Source organism: Condylura cristata, unplaced genomic scaffold (assembly GCF_000260355.1).
Source record: "Condylura cristata isolate star-nosed mole 26May11 unplaced genomic scaffold, ConCri1.0 scaffold00011, whole genome shotgun sequence".
Taxonomy (NCBI): Eukaryota; Metazoa; Chordata; class Mammalia; order Eulipotyphla; family Talpidae; genus Condylura; species Condylura cristata.
In genome coordinates this window covers 40330594-40350806 of record NW_004567112.1, presented here as the reverse complement: position 1 = coordinate 40350806, position 20213 = coordinate 40330594, and the positions used below count along the sequence as shown (strand labels likewise).

At 37.9% G+C, this 20213-nt stretch overlaps 1 protein-coding gene across 3 annotated transcripts in view; it reads left to right on the top strand.

The window, feature by feature from the left end:
• The window catches only part of MYPN (myopalladin), a 75101-nt gene that overhangs the window by 34326 nt on the left and 20562 nt on the right, over positions 1–20213 (top strand). For all 3 annotated transcript variants that reach the window (XM_004680843.1, XM_004680842.1, XM_004680844.1), the window contains 6 exons: positions 4790–4931; positions 6956–6979; positions 9255–9371; positions 11256–11628; positions 14521–15120; positions 15460–15598. In XM_004680843.1, coding sequence (XP_004680900.1) covers positions 4790–4931; positions 6956–6979; positions 9255–9371; positions 11256–11628; positions 14521–15120; positions 15460–15598 — 1395 coding nt within the window. The remainder of the gene's footprint in view (positions 1–4789; positions 4932–6955; positions 6980–9254; positions 9372–11255; positions 11629–14520; positions 15121–15459; positions 15599–20213) is intronic.

Genomic DNA, 20213 nt, shown 5'->3' with positions numbered 1-20213 from the left:
GATTTTTGAGGTTCATTACATGTAACTTGCTGTTGTAATTTCAGCTTTGGTATTTTTGAAAACATGAAGTAGGAAAGCAACATGTTGTGGCTTGGTGCATATAAGATTTCAATGAGGGATTACAAGAGGGTGTGTGTGTAATCTAGCTAATAGAGCTACCTTTGTTTCTGATTTCACTGCTAAATCACCCAGCTTTAAAACAGGGCTTACGTGCCTTAGTAATCAGAACATTTTAATTTGTCATGCCCAATTGTCCAACTCTAAAAATAGTGCTAACTATTCAAAGGCAACTAAACCATAGAAAAATTCATAAGTAGCCCCAACTGAAGTCTTCTCTTCCCCACCATTTGCCCATGCGGACACCAGAAAGGAGTCCTTACCTCCGATTTCAAATCTGTCTTCCTTCTTCCCTGCATTCATTTCACCTAATACATGCCTTTATTACCACACTTAACACAATAATAAAACTATTTTTTCCTGTCTCTCCCCAGCACTTGCTAAGTTATCTCTAATATCTAGGAGTTCATCAAGAGTAATAATAGGTCCAAAATGTTTTTTATTATTTAAAAATAATCCAAAAGGATTTAACAATTCTTTGAATTCCCATGGGCTGATTAGAACAACAGGTTTAGCTGCGTTGTATGTTGACTCTGATTAACTCCTTCTAATTAGATGCTTTAATGGGCAGATACATTTGTGCCTTTGATAAAAAGAAACCAGTGAATGAATGTTGTTTATTAGATAATATCTACAAAAGGTTTGGGCCTATGGTGCAAAAAAAAATAGTTTTTAATATAGAGACCCAAACTCTGAGGCTCTCATGGGTCTTAGGATGTGAGCTTTTGCCTCCATAAATGGATCAGGGTGCAAAAAAAAATAGTTTTTAATATAGAGACCCAAATTCTGAGGCTCTCATGGTTCTTAGGATGTGAGTTTTTGCCTCCATAAATGGATCAGGGTTGCTCAGACGTAGGGCAGTAGAATAGACTGTGGCTCAGATTCCAGAGAGACTTATCAGCAACATGTGCTTGCGTTAGTTTCCGTCAGTGAGAGCAGGACTGAGGTCATAGTTGCTACTGGTGTCATTAGCAAATTTCTGAGTCAGAGCCATGGTTGATGGTAGTCACGTGGTATGAATCCTGATAACTGATCATTTGCATATGTTTGTTCAGGTTATTCCTACTCTATTTACTTCTTTAGGGACTGCTGGCATTCCAACCCATATGACTCACTTTCTATACTGCCCAACAAATCACTTCTTTGCCAGTAATGGCAAGAAGCCATGTCTTTTTAAAGACAGCAATTTTTTAAACTCCTGTGTCTCCTTTGGTGATAGGAAAGCACTGGTATTATCTTCTTTTTTGAAGAAGTTTAAAATAAAAGGGAGGATGGTCGGGTTTGAGAAAACACTGGGTTTTATATGCTAGTTCTGAGTGACTCAAGTGTTACCTCTAGTTTTAAACACTCTAGACATAGACTATCTTCCATCCTCTACAGAGAATCAAAAACCCTTTTACTCTGTTTGGGAGAGACAAGGGGCAGTACTCACACTTCTTGAGTGGGAAAGGAGGTAGCTGATCAAATTAGAATCTTCCTCTGCTCGCTGCTCCCACTCCAACAGCAGCTGCTCTGGCAGACAGTCAAGGCTGCAGCAACTTTGGCTCCAGCTGCTTCAGCAGTAATTTGAAGAGTGCAAGGGGGCAGGGGAAGTGAGAATTTGAAGAAGAGCATTTTATTATATAATAACAGAGGCAGGAAACCCTGAAATAAGTGGGCCTTAAGCCAGATCCAGATTTCTGAAGATTGCGTGGGACCTTCTCCCCAACCCAATATTTCTAGTCTTTTCTGACTCAGCTACCACACAGGACAGCGGTGCCAATCAAGAGGCAAAGGGGTCTTCCAGCAGTTCTTTATCAGTAAAACTACCAGTTTCATTTCCAGCCTAAAGCACACGCCCTTGCAGCATCTACCAATTACAAAAAACATCAACTGGATTAACAAAGAAATGCAATAACAATATGGACCTTGTAGCTGATATCTTTAACCAATAAGGGAGATAAATGCCTTTTCTCAAGGATGTCAGTAAAGCTTAGTGGTAAGCTGGAACTGTGCCCTTTCAACTTATGTTATAGCCTTTGGCATAGTGCTTGGCACTAAACAGTAATATTTATTCTGTGGTGAATAATTTGCATTTCAGTTAAGAAAGTATCACTTTCACTGTTTTGTGGTTTCAGTAGAACAGAAAAGTTTAATAGCATGGCCTTAAATGTGAAGACACATTTCCCAGGCTCTGTGTTGCCGAGTCACCCTAGAAAGAATGTCGCCTAAATAATCAATAAGGTGATGAAACACAGGAAAGATTCGCACTTTGGATACTGTTTATTTCAGGAGATTACAGACCTTTGAATATAGTGATTTTAGTCCAGACCCATAATTCCTAGTTAAGACTAACTTAACCTTGCTTATTCATCTTTAGTGAAATTAGTTACATGCAAGGCTGTATACATCGTGCCATTAGTCACAGCCCATGATCTACTGCTGTATTAAACACGTCATCTTGGTGTTCAAAATGTGTAACTCTTTAGACTCTGCTGTGAAGAAATGGGAGCCAGTTCCTCTTATGAAGTTTGCACCGTAAAGTACCATTTCCAACAATAACAACTATCATCCTCCTTCAAACTATAGAGCTTGTAAGCCACTACTTTTAACAACTTTTTCTACATAGCTTATAAGATGACCCATGCCACCTCCATTGCTACTGATGATGTGTCGCTCTGGAATAAACTTTAGCTGGCATATTCCATACACTATAGTAGCTCTGCCAATTTGGCTATATTCTTAAAATAGAGTATATGTTTTGACCTTCAATATCAGGTGGTTAATAATAAAACACAACTAATATTGTTTTAAAAAATTGCAAGTAATGTGCTCTTAAGGAGGTCCTTTTTTTAAGTTTTTCACTGGTATACACTATAGATTGAGTCATGTTAGCACATCAATACTGACTTCATTAAGCTTATATTTGTTTTATAAATGTGCCATATATTTCATTTATTCAATCCCTTCTGATAATATATATGTTATATATCAGATATGAGATTATATATATATACATATACACATATATACATGTACATATATATATTTATGTATATATATATGTATAAAATATAGTGTGTACACACACACATATAGCTTGATTGGTTGTTTCATTTCTAATTTATTTGCTTCGAGAGTGAATGAAATTTCATTGTGGATTAATCCTAGGAAGATCTATTAATCCCATTAAAGCTTTCAATAGGTCCCAAAACAACATTCCAGCATAGAATTTGCTCAGATGTCAAAATGGAAGACCTTTATCAGCTGCAAGAGCACCCAATAATAATTGCTGAGATCATTCCATGCTTATCAGTAGATGTTTTGGGGGAAAACAAGGAGTAATCAGATTCCAGTCAAACAACTCATTAGTTTAGAAACTGCTTTTATGCTAATCCCATCCATGAACTACTTTGGCAAACAAATTTGGGAATGCAAAAAACAAAACACTAATATTTAACTATAGTGCCCCCTGGCTGTCACAATTTCAATTTACACTTTTACCCTTTCAGGTTTCTTGTAACTAAAACCATGTGATTTACCCCCACTGCTGTGTTGGTTAGACAAATACCATGATACTATAAGCTCGTATATAAAATATAATATATATATTTTTTTTCAGATAAGAGATGTAAACAATCCCAAATATTTATAAGAACAAATGACAAAAGAAAAAAGTTTTCCCCTTCTTTGAAATAACCAGTTATTCCTTAAATGTTAGGTCCCAAACTGTAATAATAAAAAGGCTTTCAGCATTTGTTACTGATAGAGCTTGTGAAGAAAATTTACTCATAATATTTCCACGTTTGTAATCTTTGAGTCTATATTAAAAACAAGAACATGCCACACATATGCCGAAGAGATATTTCACAAGGTGAATTACCAGCAACAGAAATGAATGTGTGACTTTAAATCCACAAATAATGAGTAGAAGACTCCCTGCAAAGGAAAATATGAGTTTCATTCTCCCACCATCTATGATAGAATTAGCTGATATCTTACTGTTCGAAGTGGTTTTTTGTAAACCTTTCTAACAGAAGTATGGAAGGACATGGAATGGTTCCTTCACATAATCACAATGTATTTTATAAGGACATAAGATTCCACATGTAACTATGACTTTCTAGAAATTTTAGTTGTTTTTATTCTTCAATAGATCATTGAGGTAGTATTATAAAGAACACAAACAAAATGAAGTAGCAAAACAAAAGACTACAAAACATTAAAAGGCAGAGCCAGAAAGACAGTCAGTTACTTGGGCCACATTGCTGATCCACCACAAGGCAGCGATACTCATGCATGGAAAAATACTTTACTCCACTGCTGAAGACACCTCATAGAGACCTGTTGTAGATTTTATTGTTACTCTGGGCATTGAAAAGCTTAGATACATTACCTAACTTTTGTATTTTTGCAAATTCCCAAGATGTTTCACCCAGAATTTAATTAACTTATCTAGTAATGCACAAAGAGGAAAAGGAAGAAGTTAGTAAGAACCTTCACAAAGGTTCAGCTGTTTCAATCCACAAATAGACTCAAAGTACAGCCACAGAACTGAAGCAACTGAAGATGTAGTCGACTTGGAGGAAATCCAAGTAAGGAGGCAATGGTATACTTTTTAAAATATTCAGCATTGGAACCAGATTCCAAAAACATGTACTTTTTGGTTCTAACTATATTCTTCTGATTATAGATGTTACAAAATTTATCAGCCTCTGAGGGTCAGCTGGTTGTCTTTGAATGCAGAGTGAAAGGGGCCCCATCTCCTAAAGTTGAATGGTATAGAGAAGGGACTTTGATAGAAGATTCTCCAGACTTTAGGATTTTACAGAAAAGTAAGTTGATGCTTTTACTTTTTTCCTAATAATTTATTTTTATAAATGTGTTATATACATTTGCTTTTATGACTTTTTAACAATTAAATATATAGTCAAAAATAAAAAACAAAAATCACTTGTAATCATACTTACTGAACTAAACCCTGATAATATTTCTCTAAGAATTTGTCTATGCATTGTTTTCTTAAAAATAAAAATAAATCATACTCTTGAAAACTGACTTTTCTACTCAACTTGTCATGTTAATAAGTATAGATATAACTTTTAAAGATAAAGCAATATAACCAATTTCATATTTATCTCTTATTCAGTCTTCATAAATTTTTATGATTATAAACTATACTTCAGTGCTTGTTAACAGAACAAGTCTAATTGAATATGTATAGCATAAATTTGAATACTAAAATTGCTACTATAAATTCATTTTTTTGACATTTAATTGCCAAAATCCCATCCAATTTAGTTCATCCAAGAGTTTGAACTAAATTTAGGATCATCACATAATTGACCATCCAAACTGGGATACTTTGGGAAATGAAGGTGGGTGCTATTAATAATTGTACAAGGATCCCAGGAATAAACCAGGTCTGTCTCAGTTAAACTAGGACACATGTCACCCCAGCTATATTCTACCAATACAACCCACAAGATATGGAGATGCCTTTTTTCTCACACTGTCACCAACTATGGGTATTAAGCATTTATTAAATCTTCCCTTAATTTTATGGGCCCAAAAGGAGACTACTTTAATCTACACTTCACTAATTAAAGGTGGATAAAAGTCTTTCACTTATCTATGGGGCCTTTGTAGTTCTCTGTTTTTAAGTTACCTGTTCAGATCTTGCTCATTTTTATATTAGGTTTATATTCTTCCTATTATAAGAATTATTTATGTATAAATGATTAAATCATTTTTTCATATCTAGTGCTTTCATCTTGTCATGCAGTGCTTGTACTTTGATTCACTGATTCATTCATTTACAAAATACATTGAAATTTATTTATTTATTGATAATTTGTTTCTGCCTATCATAAAATAGTAGCACTTGGATCATTATGAGATAGGGCTCATACTGTTATCAGATTTAACAGCTACAGCAGCAATAATAATGTGTTTTGAATACGAGTTAAACTAAGAAAAAAGAAAATAGCTTCATGAATGCAAAAGATTGTAACTAAGTTCAACAATGTTGTCCTGAATCTGATAAACATTAATTGAAAGCCTGTATTCAGTACCAAGTGGCAAGATTAGAAATACCAGAGAATTTCAAGACAAAGGACCTGTTCTCAAGGAACCTCTCTTCTGTCTTGATACTTTTAATAACAGAACTCTTGGAGCTGGAGGTATATTCCCTGTGTTATTAGGCTTTGAGATTTCAAAGCTAAGAAAGATCTTTCATTCTTCACAAACATTTTTTCAGGCAAGGTTACATGGATAGCAATAAAGCAAATCACTTTGGAAACCTATTTCACACAGCAATTATTCCTCACCTAAAGTTAATATTGTGGCACAAGGGTTAAAGACTCAGCACTATCAAGCTATCACCAGTCACTGACCACTGTAGCACAAGTTTGATTCCCAGCCAGGGAAGTGACCCACATGGCACAGCAGACCTCTCCTGTCCTGCCCACTGCTCCCGTCAACAGTGTATTTTAGTAAATCTGCCTGTTCTGCTCCCCACTCTGTCTCTGGTGAAACTTTTTACCCCTCCCCCACCCCTATGGCCTACCCCCTAGTTCTTATATGTATAAATGAATAAAAATAAATCTTTAAAAAATAAAGTCACTATCACCCAAGGGGACCATAGGAGTGTGCCATGATACAGTGGCATCATTTACTGAGCTGCTCTTTTGCTACCCTTCTGTGACAATGTCCTTCTCTGTGAAGATCATTGGTGCTGGAGTCATTTTTTTACCCTAGTATTCCAGAGACTGTGGAATGCTCTGGGAGGCTTCTGGTGAAAGTATAGTCTCTCAGTAAAGTAAATACTCAGGATTTTTTTTTCTTCTTCTTCTTTTAGAACCTCGATCCATGGCAGAACCAGGTAAGCACCATTTCAACTTCAATTTTAGTGTGTGATCAGTGACACGGGTGTTCAAAAAAAGTGAAAATAAAGTTTAGAAAAAGATTCAAATCAATTCTAACTATTATTGTAGGAATGAAGAATTTGCATATGTAAATCTGGAATCCCATCTACTTGAAAACTAAACAGAAAAGCATTCCAGACATAGACATATAGGTTCCACTGGGCCCTTGGGGTGCACAATAAAGACCAAAAGTGGTCCCACTCTTGCCATGTTTGTAGTGGAGTAGTAATTTTTTCCCCTTGAAAGTACTTCAGACTTCTGACCCTTTCATCCAGATGCAGCTTTTTGATAGTCTCGTATACAAAGCAATTTCAGTCACCCAAAAGAGTTTCCACCATTGCCCAAAACAAGTTCCCACCATTCCCTGTTCATGATTTAAAATTTCACAGCCAGTTTTCCCTTCCATTTGGTATAATGCAAATACTCTTTGAAGACAGAATCCTTTATTTTATAAGGCAGATATAGTATAATGTAAGTGAACTTATCAGATCATTTTCTGAGAGAAGATTGATGAAATATTTGGTAAAGGGAATAGAGAACCAAAGGCCTACTGCTCAGAAGAAGGGCGGAGGCACTAAACCATGCCTCTCCATCCCTTGGGAGTCTTTGGGTAGCAAGTAAAGAAAACCTCTGAAAATGGCTTGTGCCATAAGAAGACTATAATATTCTCACATGTAACGAGGTGCCTAAAGAAAAAGCAGTCTTGAGACTGTTTAATTTAGCATCTCAGAGATCTTCAGTAACTAGCCTTTTTTTTTCAATTTCCATTTTGCCATCTTCAGAGTATCCTCTTAGGGTGGTTCTACTCAGATACCCAAGAGGGTTGCCACAGCTCTGTATATGGCATCCAATGACAACTTTCAGAGGCAAAAATAGAAGGTTACACCCTATTTCTCCCAAAATCTCCCCCGCAGACTTTCCCTACCATCTCATTGAACAGAACTGTCAGTCAGATGTCACCACTTAGCAGGAATAGAATTAAGTATGCCATCTTGACCAGCCACTGCTCACCACCTGAGCTGGGAGAGGCCAGTTTGCCTCAGAGCACATGATCACTCCGAGCACGGGCAAAGCCAGATTCATCCACAGGAAAGAGGATGATGAAGAGCTACTAAGTGTGCTTCCGACACTGTCTGCCATGGCCTACTGGCCAGCCTTCCTAAAAGATGTCCACCCAATTCAGTCAAACTAACATGAAACGCTGAGATACCACCTTTCTCCTCATACAACTATGTATTATTAATTCATTTCAGTGAAGTGTGTCAATTCATTTAAGTATAGTGCACCAAGTCATAACTGAAGGTTGAAGCTATTGTCTGAATGCCTCTCCTCATCGGCAATAACTATAATAATTTTAGGCTATAATCCCTGAAATTTTTCCCTTTATTTGCCAAGCTATATATATTTAAGCATTACAGATGTCAGTAGTTTACTTACATCATTCCAAGAACGTTAGTATAAAATTCCAGTGACTTCTTAGGATCCTTAATTCTCAGCATGGTCTGTTGCAAAAGAAAATCGTAAGGACAAACAGTATGTATCAAGCACCTTTAACTTTAAAAGAAAAATTTTTTAGGCTATAATCAAATGTTTTCTCTTGCAATCACTTCTGTATTTATTCAAAGGAGGATCAAACTGTGTATAGAAGTCATCCATAGAACTACTGTAGTATTTTTATACAGGAAAAAAAATACATTTCAGACTTTTTAAAATCAATATTTAGAGTAAGTAGCTCTAAAGCTACTTACTGTTCATTAAGCAAAATAATTATTGTCCACTGTTAAGTTCATTTAAAATCAACTCACTGTGTAAGTCTCCTCTGAAAATGGTGAGAGGCTTAAATTTAGAAAAAGATTTTATAGTTCTTTTATTTCACACAAGCCTCCTTTTGCTTTGACTCCTAATTGCTTTTGTGATTTTATACTTTAATGTTCTCAGTTCTCTGTTTTGTCAACTGGATTGAAGATACTCTGAGACTTCAGAGTATACAATATGATTTATTACCACTAATTCCCTTGATAGTAGTCTGTATAGTTATTGGTTCTATGTCCTTTTACTCTTTTAGCCTGTTAATCATTCAACTCAATATACCATAATTGGACTAATTGTTTTAAAAATTAATACAATCAGCCTCATCTGTAACTTGTATAGAATTATGATCTGGTATCAGTAAGTCCTAAAATGTCATTTCAATAATTAAATCAGCAATGATACTGTTTTACTGGCTTTTAGAGGAGATTTGTACTTTGGTCATTGCTGAGGTATTTGCAGAAGATTCTGGGTGCTTCACATGTACTGCAAGCAACAAATACGGCACAGTGTCGAGTATTGCACAGCTTGATGTAAGAGGTAAGAGCCCTGTAAGTGTTGAACAGTTGAGACTATGGGTTGGGGTTGTTTTGTTTCTCTTAATTTATTTAATTTCTATTTTTTACTGAGGTAGCATTGATTTGCAACACTGTATGTGATTTAGGAAGACAGGGCCACAGATCCTCAGAGATAGGTCAGCAAACCATCCCCACCCCAAAGCACCCATGTCTCTACCTTAAGCCATTAGGCCCCTTCCAATTTGACTCCCACTCCTCCCCTCCTGCCCCCTCTAACAGTCTTAATTCTGCAGTCATATTTCCGGGGTTTGTTTTAGTTTTGTCTATTCCTTTCTTTCATTTTGTATATTCCACATGAGTGAAATCCAGTATTTGTCTTTCTGATTTACTTCACTTGCATAATCCCCTCCAGGTCCATCCATGTTATTGAAAATGGCAAGGGTCCATCTGTTTTTACAACTGAGTATATTCCACCATATATGTATCTATACCACATCTACTTAATCCACTCCTCTGCCACTGGGAGATTAAGTTGTTTCCATAGTTAGATTATTGTAAATAGTGCTGCAATGAACATAGATGTCTTTATGTCCTTCAAATATGTGTCTTGCATTCCTCCAGTACAGATCCTGTAGTTGGAGTGGTGGTCATGTGGTACACCCTTTTTCTTTTTAATTTAGAACCATTGTTTTTCGAAATAATGGTTTATTTTTACATCATTTTGTGCCTTTTTCCATCTCAGTTGTAATCCCCGTGGGCTTCCCATAACCAAATCCCCCATGTGCCGTCACCATAGTCCAGTGCACTTTCCCCCCCAACCCCATTTTTTATCCCATTTCCCACTCCACCCCCGTAAAATGTCTACGGTATATAGTTGTTGCTATTATTATTTTTCCCCCTGGCCCTTTATGGTATACCTACTTTCAATATTTTGTGGAGCCTACCTGCTGTTTTCCATAGACTGGACCAGTCTACATTGCCACCAACTCAACACCCTCACCAGCATTTGTTGTTTCTGGCTTTTTATATTTAATATGGGCCATTCTCACAGGAATGAGGTGATATCGCATTGTGAGTATGAGTAGGAAGAGTTTGTATTTCCCTCCCTTACTACTTTTTAAATAAAGTTAGCTTGACTTTTCTCTTTAAAAAAATTAGCTATTGAAGAAAGTGTTCTTGAACAATGTTATAATATTCACTTTTCAATTTCTTGTTGTAGTTATGATCACCACTCCCACCTCCATTCTGACTGCCCGGTGTTACTTCTATTCTCTAAAAAAAATATCTCCTTGGAACAGCTTCTTACTGGAAGCCAAAGCTCATTTTCATTGTTTTTTTCTTAAGATACCTAGGAAATAATAAACCTTAAACTGTTAAATATATATATATATATATATCCTTGTTATAATTTATTAACTTCAAATATTCTTTTCAAAATAGTACTTAGAGATTTAGTTTAATTTCTTCTCTGTATCCTCACCATTCTTTAATATACCAGACTATGTTCTCTGTTTTTGATAAGCATTTTCCCATTTTTTAAAAGTTATTTATGCATACAGAACTGGGGTATAGGCTGGAGGTATAGGAGCAATACCAGAGACAGAGTGGGGAGCAGAACAGGCAGATTGATAAAGTATACTGATGAGGGGAGCAGTCTGAGTGGGCCAGACAGGAGAGGTCTGGTGAGCCATGGGGTCACCTCCTTGGATCAAACTCATGCTAAAGCGGCTGGAGCTAGCTTCATGGCGCCACCAGGGAGGGCCTGCAATTTCCCTTTTTGATAAACATTATCACATCACCAGGTCTTAATGTTTTCCAAATTGCATACCCTCCAACTCAGGACTTCAGTCCCATCTCAGTCTCATTGGGGCTAGCTAACATTTCAGGTCCTGTTATTGCCTTTCAGGAAGTGAGGACCTCAGCAATAATGGGTCTCTTCACTCAGCCAATTCCACCACCAACCTGGCTATTATTGAGCAACAACCACCCCCACCCAACTTACTGCCTCCTTCTGTGGAACATCCCCCTAAACCCAAACTTGAAGGTGTGCTAGTAAACCACAATGAGCCCCGGTCCAGCTCAAGGATTGGGCTCCGTGTGCATTTCAACCTGCCTGAAGATGACAAAGGAAGTGAAGCATCCTTCGAGGGTGGAGCAGTGACCGCCAACCAGACCCGACCTGATTCTTTCCAGGAGCGATTCAATGGCCAGGCAGCAAAAATCCCTGAACCTTCTTCACCCATTAAAGAACCCCCTCCAGTTCTGGCCAAACCCAAACTGTAAGTGAACATTAGAATAGATAATCAAGAGTACCTGTGAGCTTCTCTGAGTTTGCCTTTCTTAAAAATGATAGAGTGGGAAAGGGGGATTATGAAATAAGAAAATACATGTTAAATGATTGGAAAATTATACATTTTTCACATTAATGTAAGATTTCTATTACTATCATTCTTACTGGTAAAAGTCTACCTCTGCAAAAGTTACACCTAACTAGTTTAGAAAGATGTTAGCCTAATATTGGAGGGCTCCAGACAGAGTACTTGTCTACTCATAAAATGCTTTCTTGTGTTTAATAATCATTATAGTCCATAATCTCATCCTTAAATTTCCCATCACTGGTTCAAATTAAGATTATTATGAAAAGATATCTAGTATTTTGCCATGGCTAGATATACTGTGGTAAACACAGTAGACTTCATAGAAGTAGAATGTGATAAAAGAAAGAGAAGTCATGATTTTCAAACTCACCCCAGGAGTCTGAGGTGATTTTCACGGTCACTCTCCAGAGTCAGAGTCATGTTACGATGCTTAATAGTCACCCACAGCAAACACAGAGCGTGAACTACTGTTATGATCTGTTTGGTCCAGTCATCAAAATGATCAAAATTATATTTACAATGACATAAAACTTGAAATTGCTACATAAAATCCACCTTAACAGCACTCCCCTCATATGTTTCTCAGCACTGAAAAAAGATCTTTGTGAAAAGCAGTTTTTGTTAGTTAGTTTTATATTCTTGTCACTGTCACATCTGGTAAAATGCTCAGTATAAAACTAAACAACGTAAAACATACCTATCACAGGTCACATCCAGGAATGTGTTGTTCTTTCAAAGTTCTACTGGTCATAGGAGACAGGAATTGACTTAAAACAAAGAGAGGGGAGGAGGTTATTTTAGCGATACAGACAGGAATGGGAATCTAAAGGCAGCCAGGTCCTGCATGGAGAAGAGAGCTAAGGGGTTAGGATCACGTGGCTGGTCCACAGCCTGTCTCATGCTGCCTGTCTTAAGAGCCCCCTTGTTTCTTAGCATATCTGCTCCATTTTCTCTGTCTCTTTTGAAGTCTCATCAGTTCATACCTTGCCCATCATGGTCCGTCTCCTTCTACATCCTTAAAACATTAGCCAGCATGTCACTGATGAGGATAACTAATTCTCATTAGTTAAACATACTTATACAGTCAGCGGAGAACTGTGGTTTTACCAAGATGGCTGTCCATTAGAATCACCTTGAGAGTATTGAAGGCAAACCTCATGGATGCAAGCATCATTGCCCAGAGAGTCAATTGACCTGGGAAAATATCCAGGCAGAGTTATTATCTTTTTAAATATAGGTCAGTGATTTTTAAACTTTATCGAGCTCCAGAAACCTCTGGAGGGCTTGTTAAAACACACATTTCTGCTTTGTTCCCTAACTGCTGACTCAGTAAGTCTGGAATGAGACTTGAGTCTGCATGTCTATCAAGCCCCTGGGATGCCCATATAGTGAGTAACAAGGATCTGGAAGACTCTGGGATACATCCAGGATCGAGCATCACTGTCTAAAGAAGCAATGCCTAAGTGCAGGCTTTCCTTGTGTGTACTGATTTTTGTCTATTGCACTCACTTGAAGTGTTAATTATTGTTTTCTTCTGGGTGAGGAGAGTTGTGTTTATGGAACATGGTGGATGAGATAAAAGGTTTCTAACTCTAGACCAGTGGTTTCTAATCTGAGTCTCCCTTTAAAGAACCCTCTCAAAGTCTTTAATACCTTAAATCATCTGCTTATTTCTTAATAGCAGAATGCAGTCATATGGTGCACTAGCTTCAAAGGAGGCCAGGAAGTATAGTCTGTAGCTGCACATTAGTAAAACAGATTTCTTTGATACAGGAGAGAAGTAAGTAGTTAGCCAAGCTGTACCTGCCTTGTGGGACATTGAATTAACATAAAAATTCTCCCTACTAAGTTATGTAGTGACACTTTCTAAAAAATCCAGTCCCTAGCACTATATAATTGTTTAATATGTTTTGTCTTCTGTAACTTTTCTCTTAGTTGTATGTGTGTAGATTTGTGTTAGTATGGCTATGAATATACACACATACATGCTCACAGGCTAGCACATGTGACTACATACATCCTTCATGAATTTACACACATAATTTTTTCTTACTGATTTAACCTCATTGGTCTTAACTCTCTTAGATTTTACACTAAAATACATTCACTTTCAGTCTTCTCGAGGATACAATTTTCAGCTCGTTCTTTTTCCTTTTTTTTTTTTGCTATATACAAGGAAAGTAGATATAATAACTACAGAACTTAAAACTGCCACAGGAAGGGAAGGTTTCATTTTAAAAATGTATCAACAAAGCCTTGATCATCATCAGACTTGGAAATTTTCAATTTGAATATCAAGCTGTCCAAATGATTCGTCATCCCACTTATACTCTAGAATAAAACATGGAGCTTTTAAAACTATTTATGCCTTCTATCCCGATTGACTTAAAATCTCTCTGGAGACTCTTTTAATGTGTCTTCTGGTCTCAGAACTTGAGCACTCTCAAGAAGAGGCCCATTGTTTCTATTTTTTTTCTGATTCCTAAACATTATAAAATTGGGTGGCTAGGTTACACAAGTCCTGGGTCATGAAATAAAGGGCACAGGGTGAATGATGCCTTCTAAGTTTATACATCCTGGGTGCATTTTCCCTTCTTACTGACAGGAAAAAGGACTTAGAAAGGAGAAACTAGCAGATAACACACCAGGGATTGACTAGCTGATTTCTGCCTACTCTGAGTGTGTGTCCTTAATCAGCATGAAGGCATAAACCTCCTATCTGTGTGTTTCCTGAAGGGCAAGGCAAATGGTGATGGATTTCCTTTCTCTGTCCCCACGCTTGTTTGTGTGCAGTGATTCCAGTCAGTTACAACAGCTTCACAACCAAGTCTTACTGGAACAGCAGCAGTTGCAAAACCCATCTCCTTCATTTCCTAAGGAGATTCCTTTCAGCATGAGTGTCTTGAACTCCACGGTTCCCTCGGTGGTGACTGTGTCCAGCAAGCAGGTGAAGTCCTCTCCATCACAGACTTTCAGCTTGACCCGGCCAAAGCATGTCTTCCCCTCCATGAATTCCACTCCTACCACTTCGGCAACAGCGTCCCCTTCCAGCTCACCCCCAGCGGTCACACTGAGCAGCACTCCTCAAGCCATTCAGAGGACAGTGAGCAAAGAAAATCTCTTCATTTCTCATCCTTCAGTGCCAACCAAACCCCCAGGAGTTTCTGTCCAAAATGAGCCACCCCCTCCAAGTCCGTTAGAGCCCACACAACTGCCGCTCACATTCTCCATCTCCAGCGGAAACCACTTTCAGCCTCACTGTGTGTCCCCAACTCCTGTCTCTCCCACCAGCCGCATTCAGAACCCAGTGGCTTTCCTCAGCTCTGTTCTGCCTTCTCTGCCTGCCATCCCGCCCACCAATGCCATGGGGCTGCCTAGAAGTGCACCGTCTGTGTAAGTGTCATGAAGGTTTCCAAGTGTAAAAGATGTTGGTGATAAGGGACATATGCCTAGACTAGCCTGGCCTGGGACAGGGTGCTCCTTAAGTAGATTCCTAGATAATCCTATTTCTTAGACACATAAGGAATAGTTAATACCTTAGAACAAAGGGGATTATTACTTGATGAAAAAAATATTGAAAATGCTCTCCAAACACACACCTCTGTATAGTAATCACCTTCTGCATGCAAAATGATGGTGGTAGCCAGTTGTCATTTCAATCACTCTGATTTCTAGACCTTGCCCCTGGCCAGGGGTTTTCATGGGTGTGTCAGCTGTGAATTTATTTTACAGGCCATCCCAGGGGTTAATGAAGAAAAATACAAAATCTCCCCAGCCTGTGAATGATGACTATATTCGTGAAACCAAGAATGCTGTGATTCTAGAGTTGGGGAAAAAAGTGAATTTCAATGATGTCAGATCAAACCAACAGGTAAGATGATTGGATTCAGATGGTTACTGGAATTTCACTGTAAAGAATATAATTTTACCCAGTTCTGTCCTTTGATGCTCAGTGATCTCAAGGAGATTGATTATGCAGTTTTAGAAACTAGAGCACAGGTGAACCAAATAATTTATCTGCCTGGGTCTACAGTTCTTGATTACCCCAGTAGCTAATTCAGTTCACTTGCTGATATAAAATAAAGGACACTGGTAATCCTCAACTCAGTATTGGCAAACACCATCACATCTTTGAAATATTTCAACATCTAAGCCCTAAAATGATCTAGACTTTAAGGAATGCTGGGTTTCCAAGCTGCCCCGGACCGACTCCATCAATCTTATGTGACTGAAGTTTCTTCTCAACCTCTACATTAGGAAGACTCGTGTAAAATAGCCATTAGGGACTATCCTGTGACCCAACCGGTACAGTTTCTTGCTTTCTACTACTTATACTAAAAGGGAAGGGCCAAACACAAGAAAGACTGAGTTTTTTCTTATATAAGCCATTTGCCTTTCTTACTGTGGTTGTTTTTACATTCTAGATTTATATTTAAATGGCCTAATTCTTAGTTTATTTTCCAATAAGGGAATTGATAAAATCTATGTTGAAATGTGATGTAAATTTTCAGTCAAAATTACATGCCAGATATTGTAGAATTTGCAACATAAGTGACTCTGGAAAGCAAGCCTCCAGATTTTTCTAACTATTAGCTATTTTCCTTAGTGTTTCTCTCTCTCTTGCTTCCAGGGAAGCCACAGGTACATATTATCTTACAATTGTCTTATATGTTGGGTAATTTTAACTGAAATTAGCTAAAAAATGTACTACATAAAAGCTTTTTAAATTTGTCATTAACTGATTGGCTTGAAGCAGAATATTTAGGCTTATTACATAATTGAGTACATTTCTCATATATTATTTCACCAAATTACATATATTTCTGGGAGGCAAATGCCAAAACAAGTATTCTTCTCTTGCATCTTCTAGATAAACTGTCATGGGTGGAACTAGAACGAGGGCTTCAGAACAATTTCACATTTTTCCTGAAACTGCAGCCTTTTTCAGTTTTATGACAACAGTTGCCTTCAAATCCCACAAATATTTCAGCAACACATCTTTTTTCTTTTAATACTGTCATCACATCTGTGGTTGCTAATCCTTCAAGTGGTGTTAACAAATTTCTGTTCAGCCTCTGTCTTCTACACAACTCAGAGAGGGAATCTAAAAAAATGATACCAGGTTAGCACACAAGCAAGTTGACTACACTTTCATCGTTATTCTGGTAGCTTTGGGTAGAGCCAAGCTAATCCATTGCCCAATTTAGGGGGCAGCAAGGCTTTTTTCCTAGTTACTTGAGATGTGAGTACATTATGTGAGTACATTTTATACCTCCATTATGAATTCATTTCAGTGCTAATAGCTTGACTAGGAACAGACTCAAAAAACAGCTCAATCTTTTCCATCTAAATACCTTGCGTCAGCATTCTTCTGAGAATTATTACAGTGGGTTAGCTACAGAATTGGTCTTAGATCACATTCTATGCCAAGGATAATGAAAACCTTGTTACATAAATGCAATTCAGGAAACTAGGAGCTGTCTAAGATGGAAAGCTCACATCAGGTTGGTAGATCTTGATTCTAGGAAAGCTTTTGGGGAAAAAATAATGAAACAGCTATAAAACTATTTTAGCCATTGCTACCTTGAGAAATGATAATGAAAATGGCACTAAGAACTGTCTAAACATCTAAAATGTATTGTAGCCTATTGGTGAAGTTAGCAGAAACTTTGCTGAGAAAAGTGGAGAACAACCATAAAGAAACATTTGTGTATGGAGGGCCTTCTATACCTACTGTCTGGGGCACAAATCAAAATGTCAATAATCTGTTTTCTCACGCCCATATTAGCTTACTCATGTGAGTGGGAAGCAAATTACGCCTTCTGAAAATTATGCATTTTTACTTTGTTTTGAAAACTTTTCAGTCCAGAAAGCTGAATATTCTCACCCTATTTTGGTCCTAAGTCACTAAAGAATAGAACATTGATGTGCCCTCCACTACCACATTATACTGAGCAGGAGAATAAGTCAGATGTCCTTGAACAATGAATATTACTAACCACAATTTCCTCTCCAGAATTCAGATGTCCAGATTATATTTTAGAAAATGGGTGAGATAGCTACCATTTTGTATTATTCTATTGTAATGTTTTGGGGTTCATTCACTAACTTATAATATTCCTAGCTAAAAGTTAATATTTGTTTAATGATTCTTAGAATTTTGGAAAATACAAAGGCATCAGCCTTGTAGATTTTCATATTGATAAAAAATTTTTAGCTTTCTAAATTAATGACAGTTTCTTTGGGTTGGGATAAGCCAAAAGAGCTGTGTCCAATTTCTAGATTTTAGGCTGTATCATTTCCTGTGCTGAAGGGTATTATTCAGCACCCATGGATCACTGTACTACAATAAAGCTTAAGAGGTTTAGGTTAGAAAGGTAGATCTAAGAAGTCAAAGGAGGGCTTTCCCTGGTGGCGCAACAGGTTAAAGCACATCATTATGAAGCTCTGCCAAGCCACTGCAGCACGAGTTCAATCCCCTGCCAGGGAGCTGACCCACATGGTGTGGAAGACCTCTTCTGACCCACCCGCTGCTCCCCTCAGCAGTGTACTCTGTCTCTGGTGAATCCTGTCACCCACCACACCTCTGGCTTAGAGAACCCCAGTTCTCTAAGCATAAATAAATCTTAAAAAAAAAATCAAAGTAACCAGTATCACCAAATTTAATGGCACATTCATGACTAATGAGTCTACTTTGCACATGAAGGAGCAACACTTTCTGCACCCAGTAAATAATGTTGACAATAATTTCTAAATCTGCACACATTCATGCCCATTTAATGTTTATTCCAACATTCCTCTTCAAGCTCATCTCACTAGAAATCTTCCCCCATCTCTTTATACTGCAGCTTCCTCCCTTTCATTTTTTTTTAATTAATGCTTCTATAAAATTATCTGAAGTTTCCAGATACTGCCATGGGTGACAGAGGAAAAGAAAATAAGTACCTAATTCTTGTTCTGCCTTTTGTTCATCTAACCATCTTGTGTAAGCTGCTTAGTCATTTCCGCTGTTTAAATCTCACCCCTTTCATCTCTTACCTTGATTACTTTATGAAAATCCTCTGTTGTGAGCAAGTAGTCTTGCCATCCATTTCTAATAAGAATTCCACAAAACGGCCCTCCCTGGTGGCACAGCAGCTTAAAGCACAGTATTATGAAGCTATCAAAGCCACTGCAGCTCAAGTTTGATCCCCTGCCAGGGAGGTGACCCACCTGCTGCTCACCCTGTCTCTCCAGCTGCTCCCCTCAGCAGTGTATTTCAGTACAGCTGCTTGTTCTGCTTCCCACTCTGTCTCTGGTGCATCCTCTCACCCCCATACCTCAGTTCTTGTATGCATAAATAAGTAAATCTTCAAAAAAAATCCATAAAACTGAGTCATATGTTGCCCATCTAGGGCATCATAGGCCCTGGTGCTAGTGAGGTGTCTTCTGTTGTCTGTCATGGATCCACCCATGATGCACGCATTCACAAGCTCCCCAGGAACCAGAATTGGGAGGTTTCTTGTTCATTGCTTCATTCCTTTTGTGCCTGGCACAGAGTAAGTGCTCAGTGAATATTTACTGAATTAACACACAATTATAGGATGTATTGTATAACCTCCTTGAAGCTACAACTGTTTTTTCTAGACTGTTGTATCCCTGGTACTTCATTTAGTACATAGTAAGAATTTGGTGGCAGTGATAGGGCAGGTAGGCTATGAAACCTGCCTACTTCTACTGAAGGTAGCATGTAATTATTAGACAAAAGATAAAATATCCTCTGTATATGTTACCCTCCAAGTTTATTTAGGAATCTTTTTTTTTTTTAGATTTTTTTTTATGCATACAGAACTGGGGTACAAGCCAGAGGTGTAGGGGTGATGAGAGGCTTCACCAGAGACAGAGTGGGGAGCAGAACAGGCAGATCTATGAAGTACACTGCTGAAGGGAGCAGCGGGTGGGTCAGGAGAAGGCTGCCGGGCCATATATGGATCACCTCCTGGGCCAGAGATCCAACTTGCACTGAAGCAGCAGCCAGCTTGCAGTGCTGCGTCCTTACCCATTGCACCACCAGGGACAGCCCAATAGGTGACTCCCTAGAACAAAAATAATTTCCATGCTGCCAACCTGAAGAATATTCCTGCAGATTGTCCCAGAAATCAAGTATCTCAAGTTGTCAAACTGTCGAAGTGTCTCAAGTTGTCAAACTGTCAAAGAGGATTATCTTTAAGGGAAAAAAACTTATATTTTCAAAAGGCATATTCTTCTGGGGAAAAGTTTGCCTTTTTGTTTTCTTTCACAGAGCAATTGAAATTCCATGCAGTTCATTTTCACTTAAGGTCTTTAAAACAAGCCCAGAAAGTATGGATCCTATATCATTGGTTTTCTTGCCTCCTGGCCAACTTCACACAGAAAAATATTCTCTCCTTTGAACATAGGTATCACCTATGAGCTACAGATACAGAAACTGCTGCTTTTATTCACAAAGGGAACATAAGGACAAATGG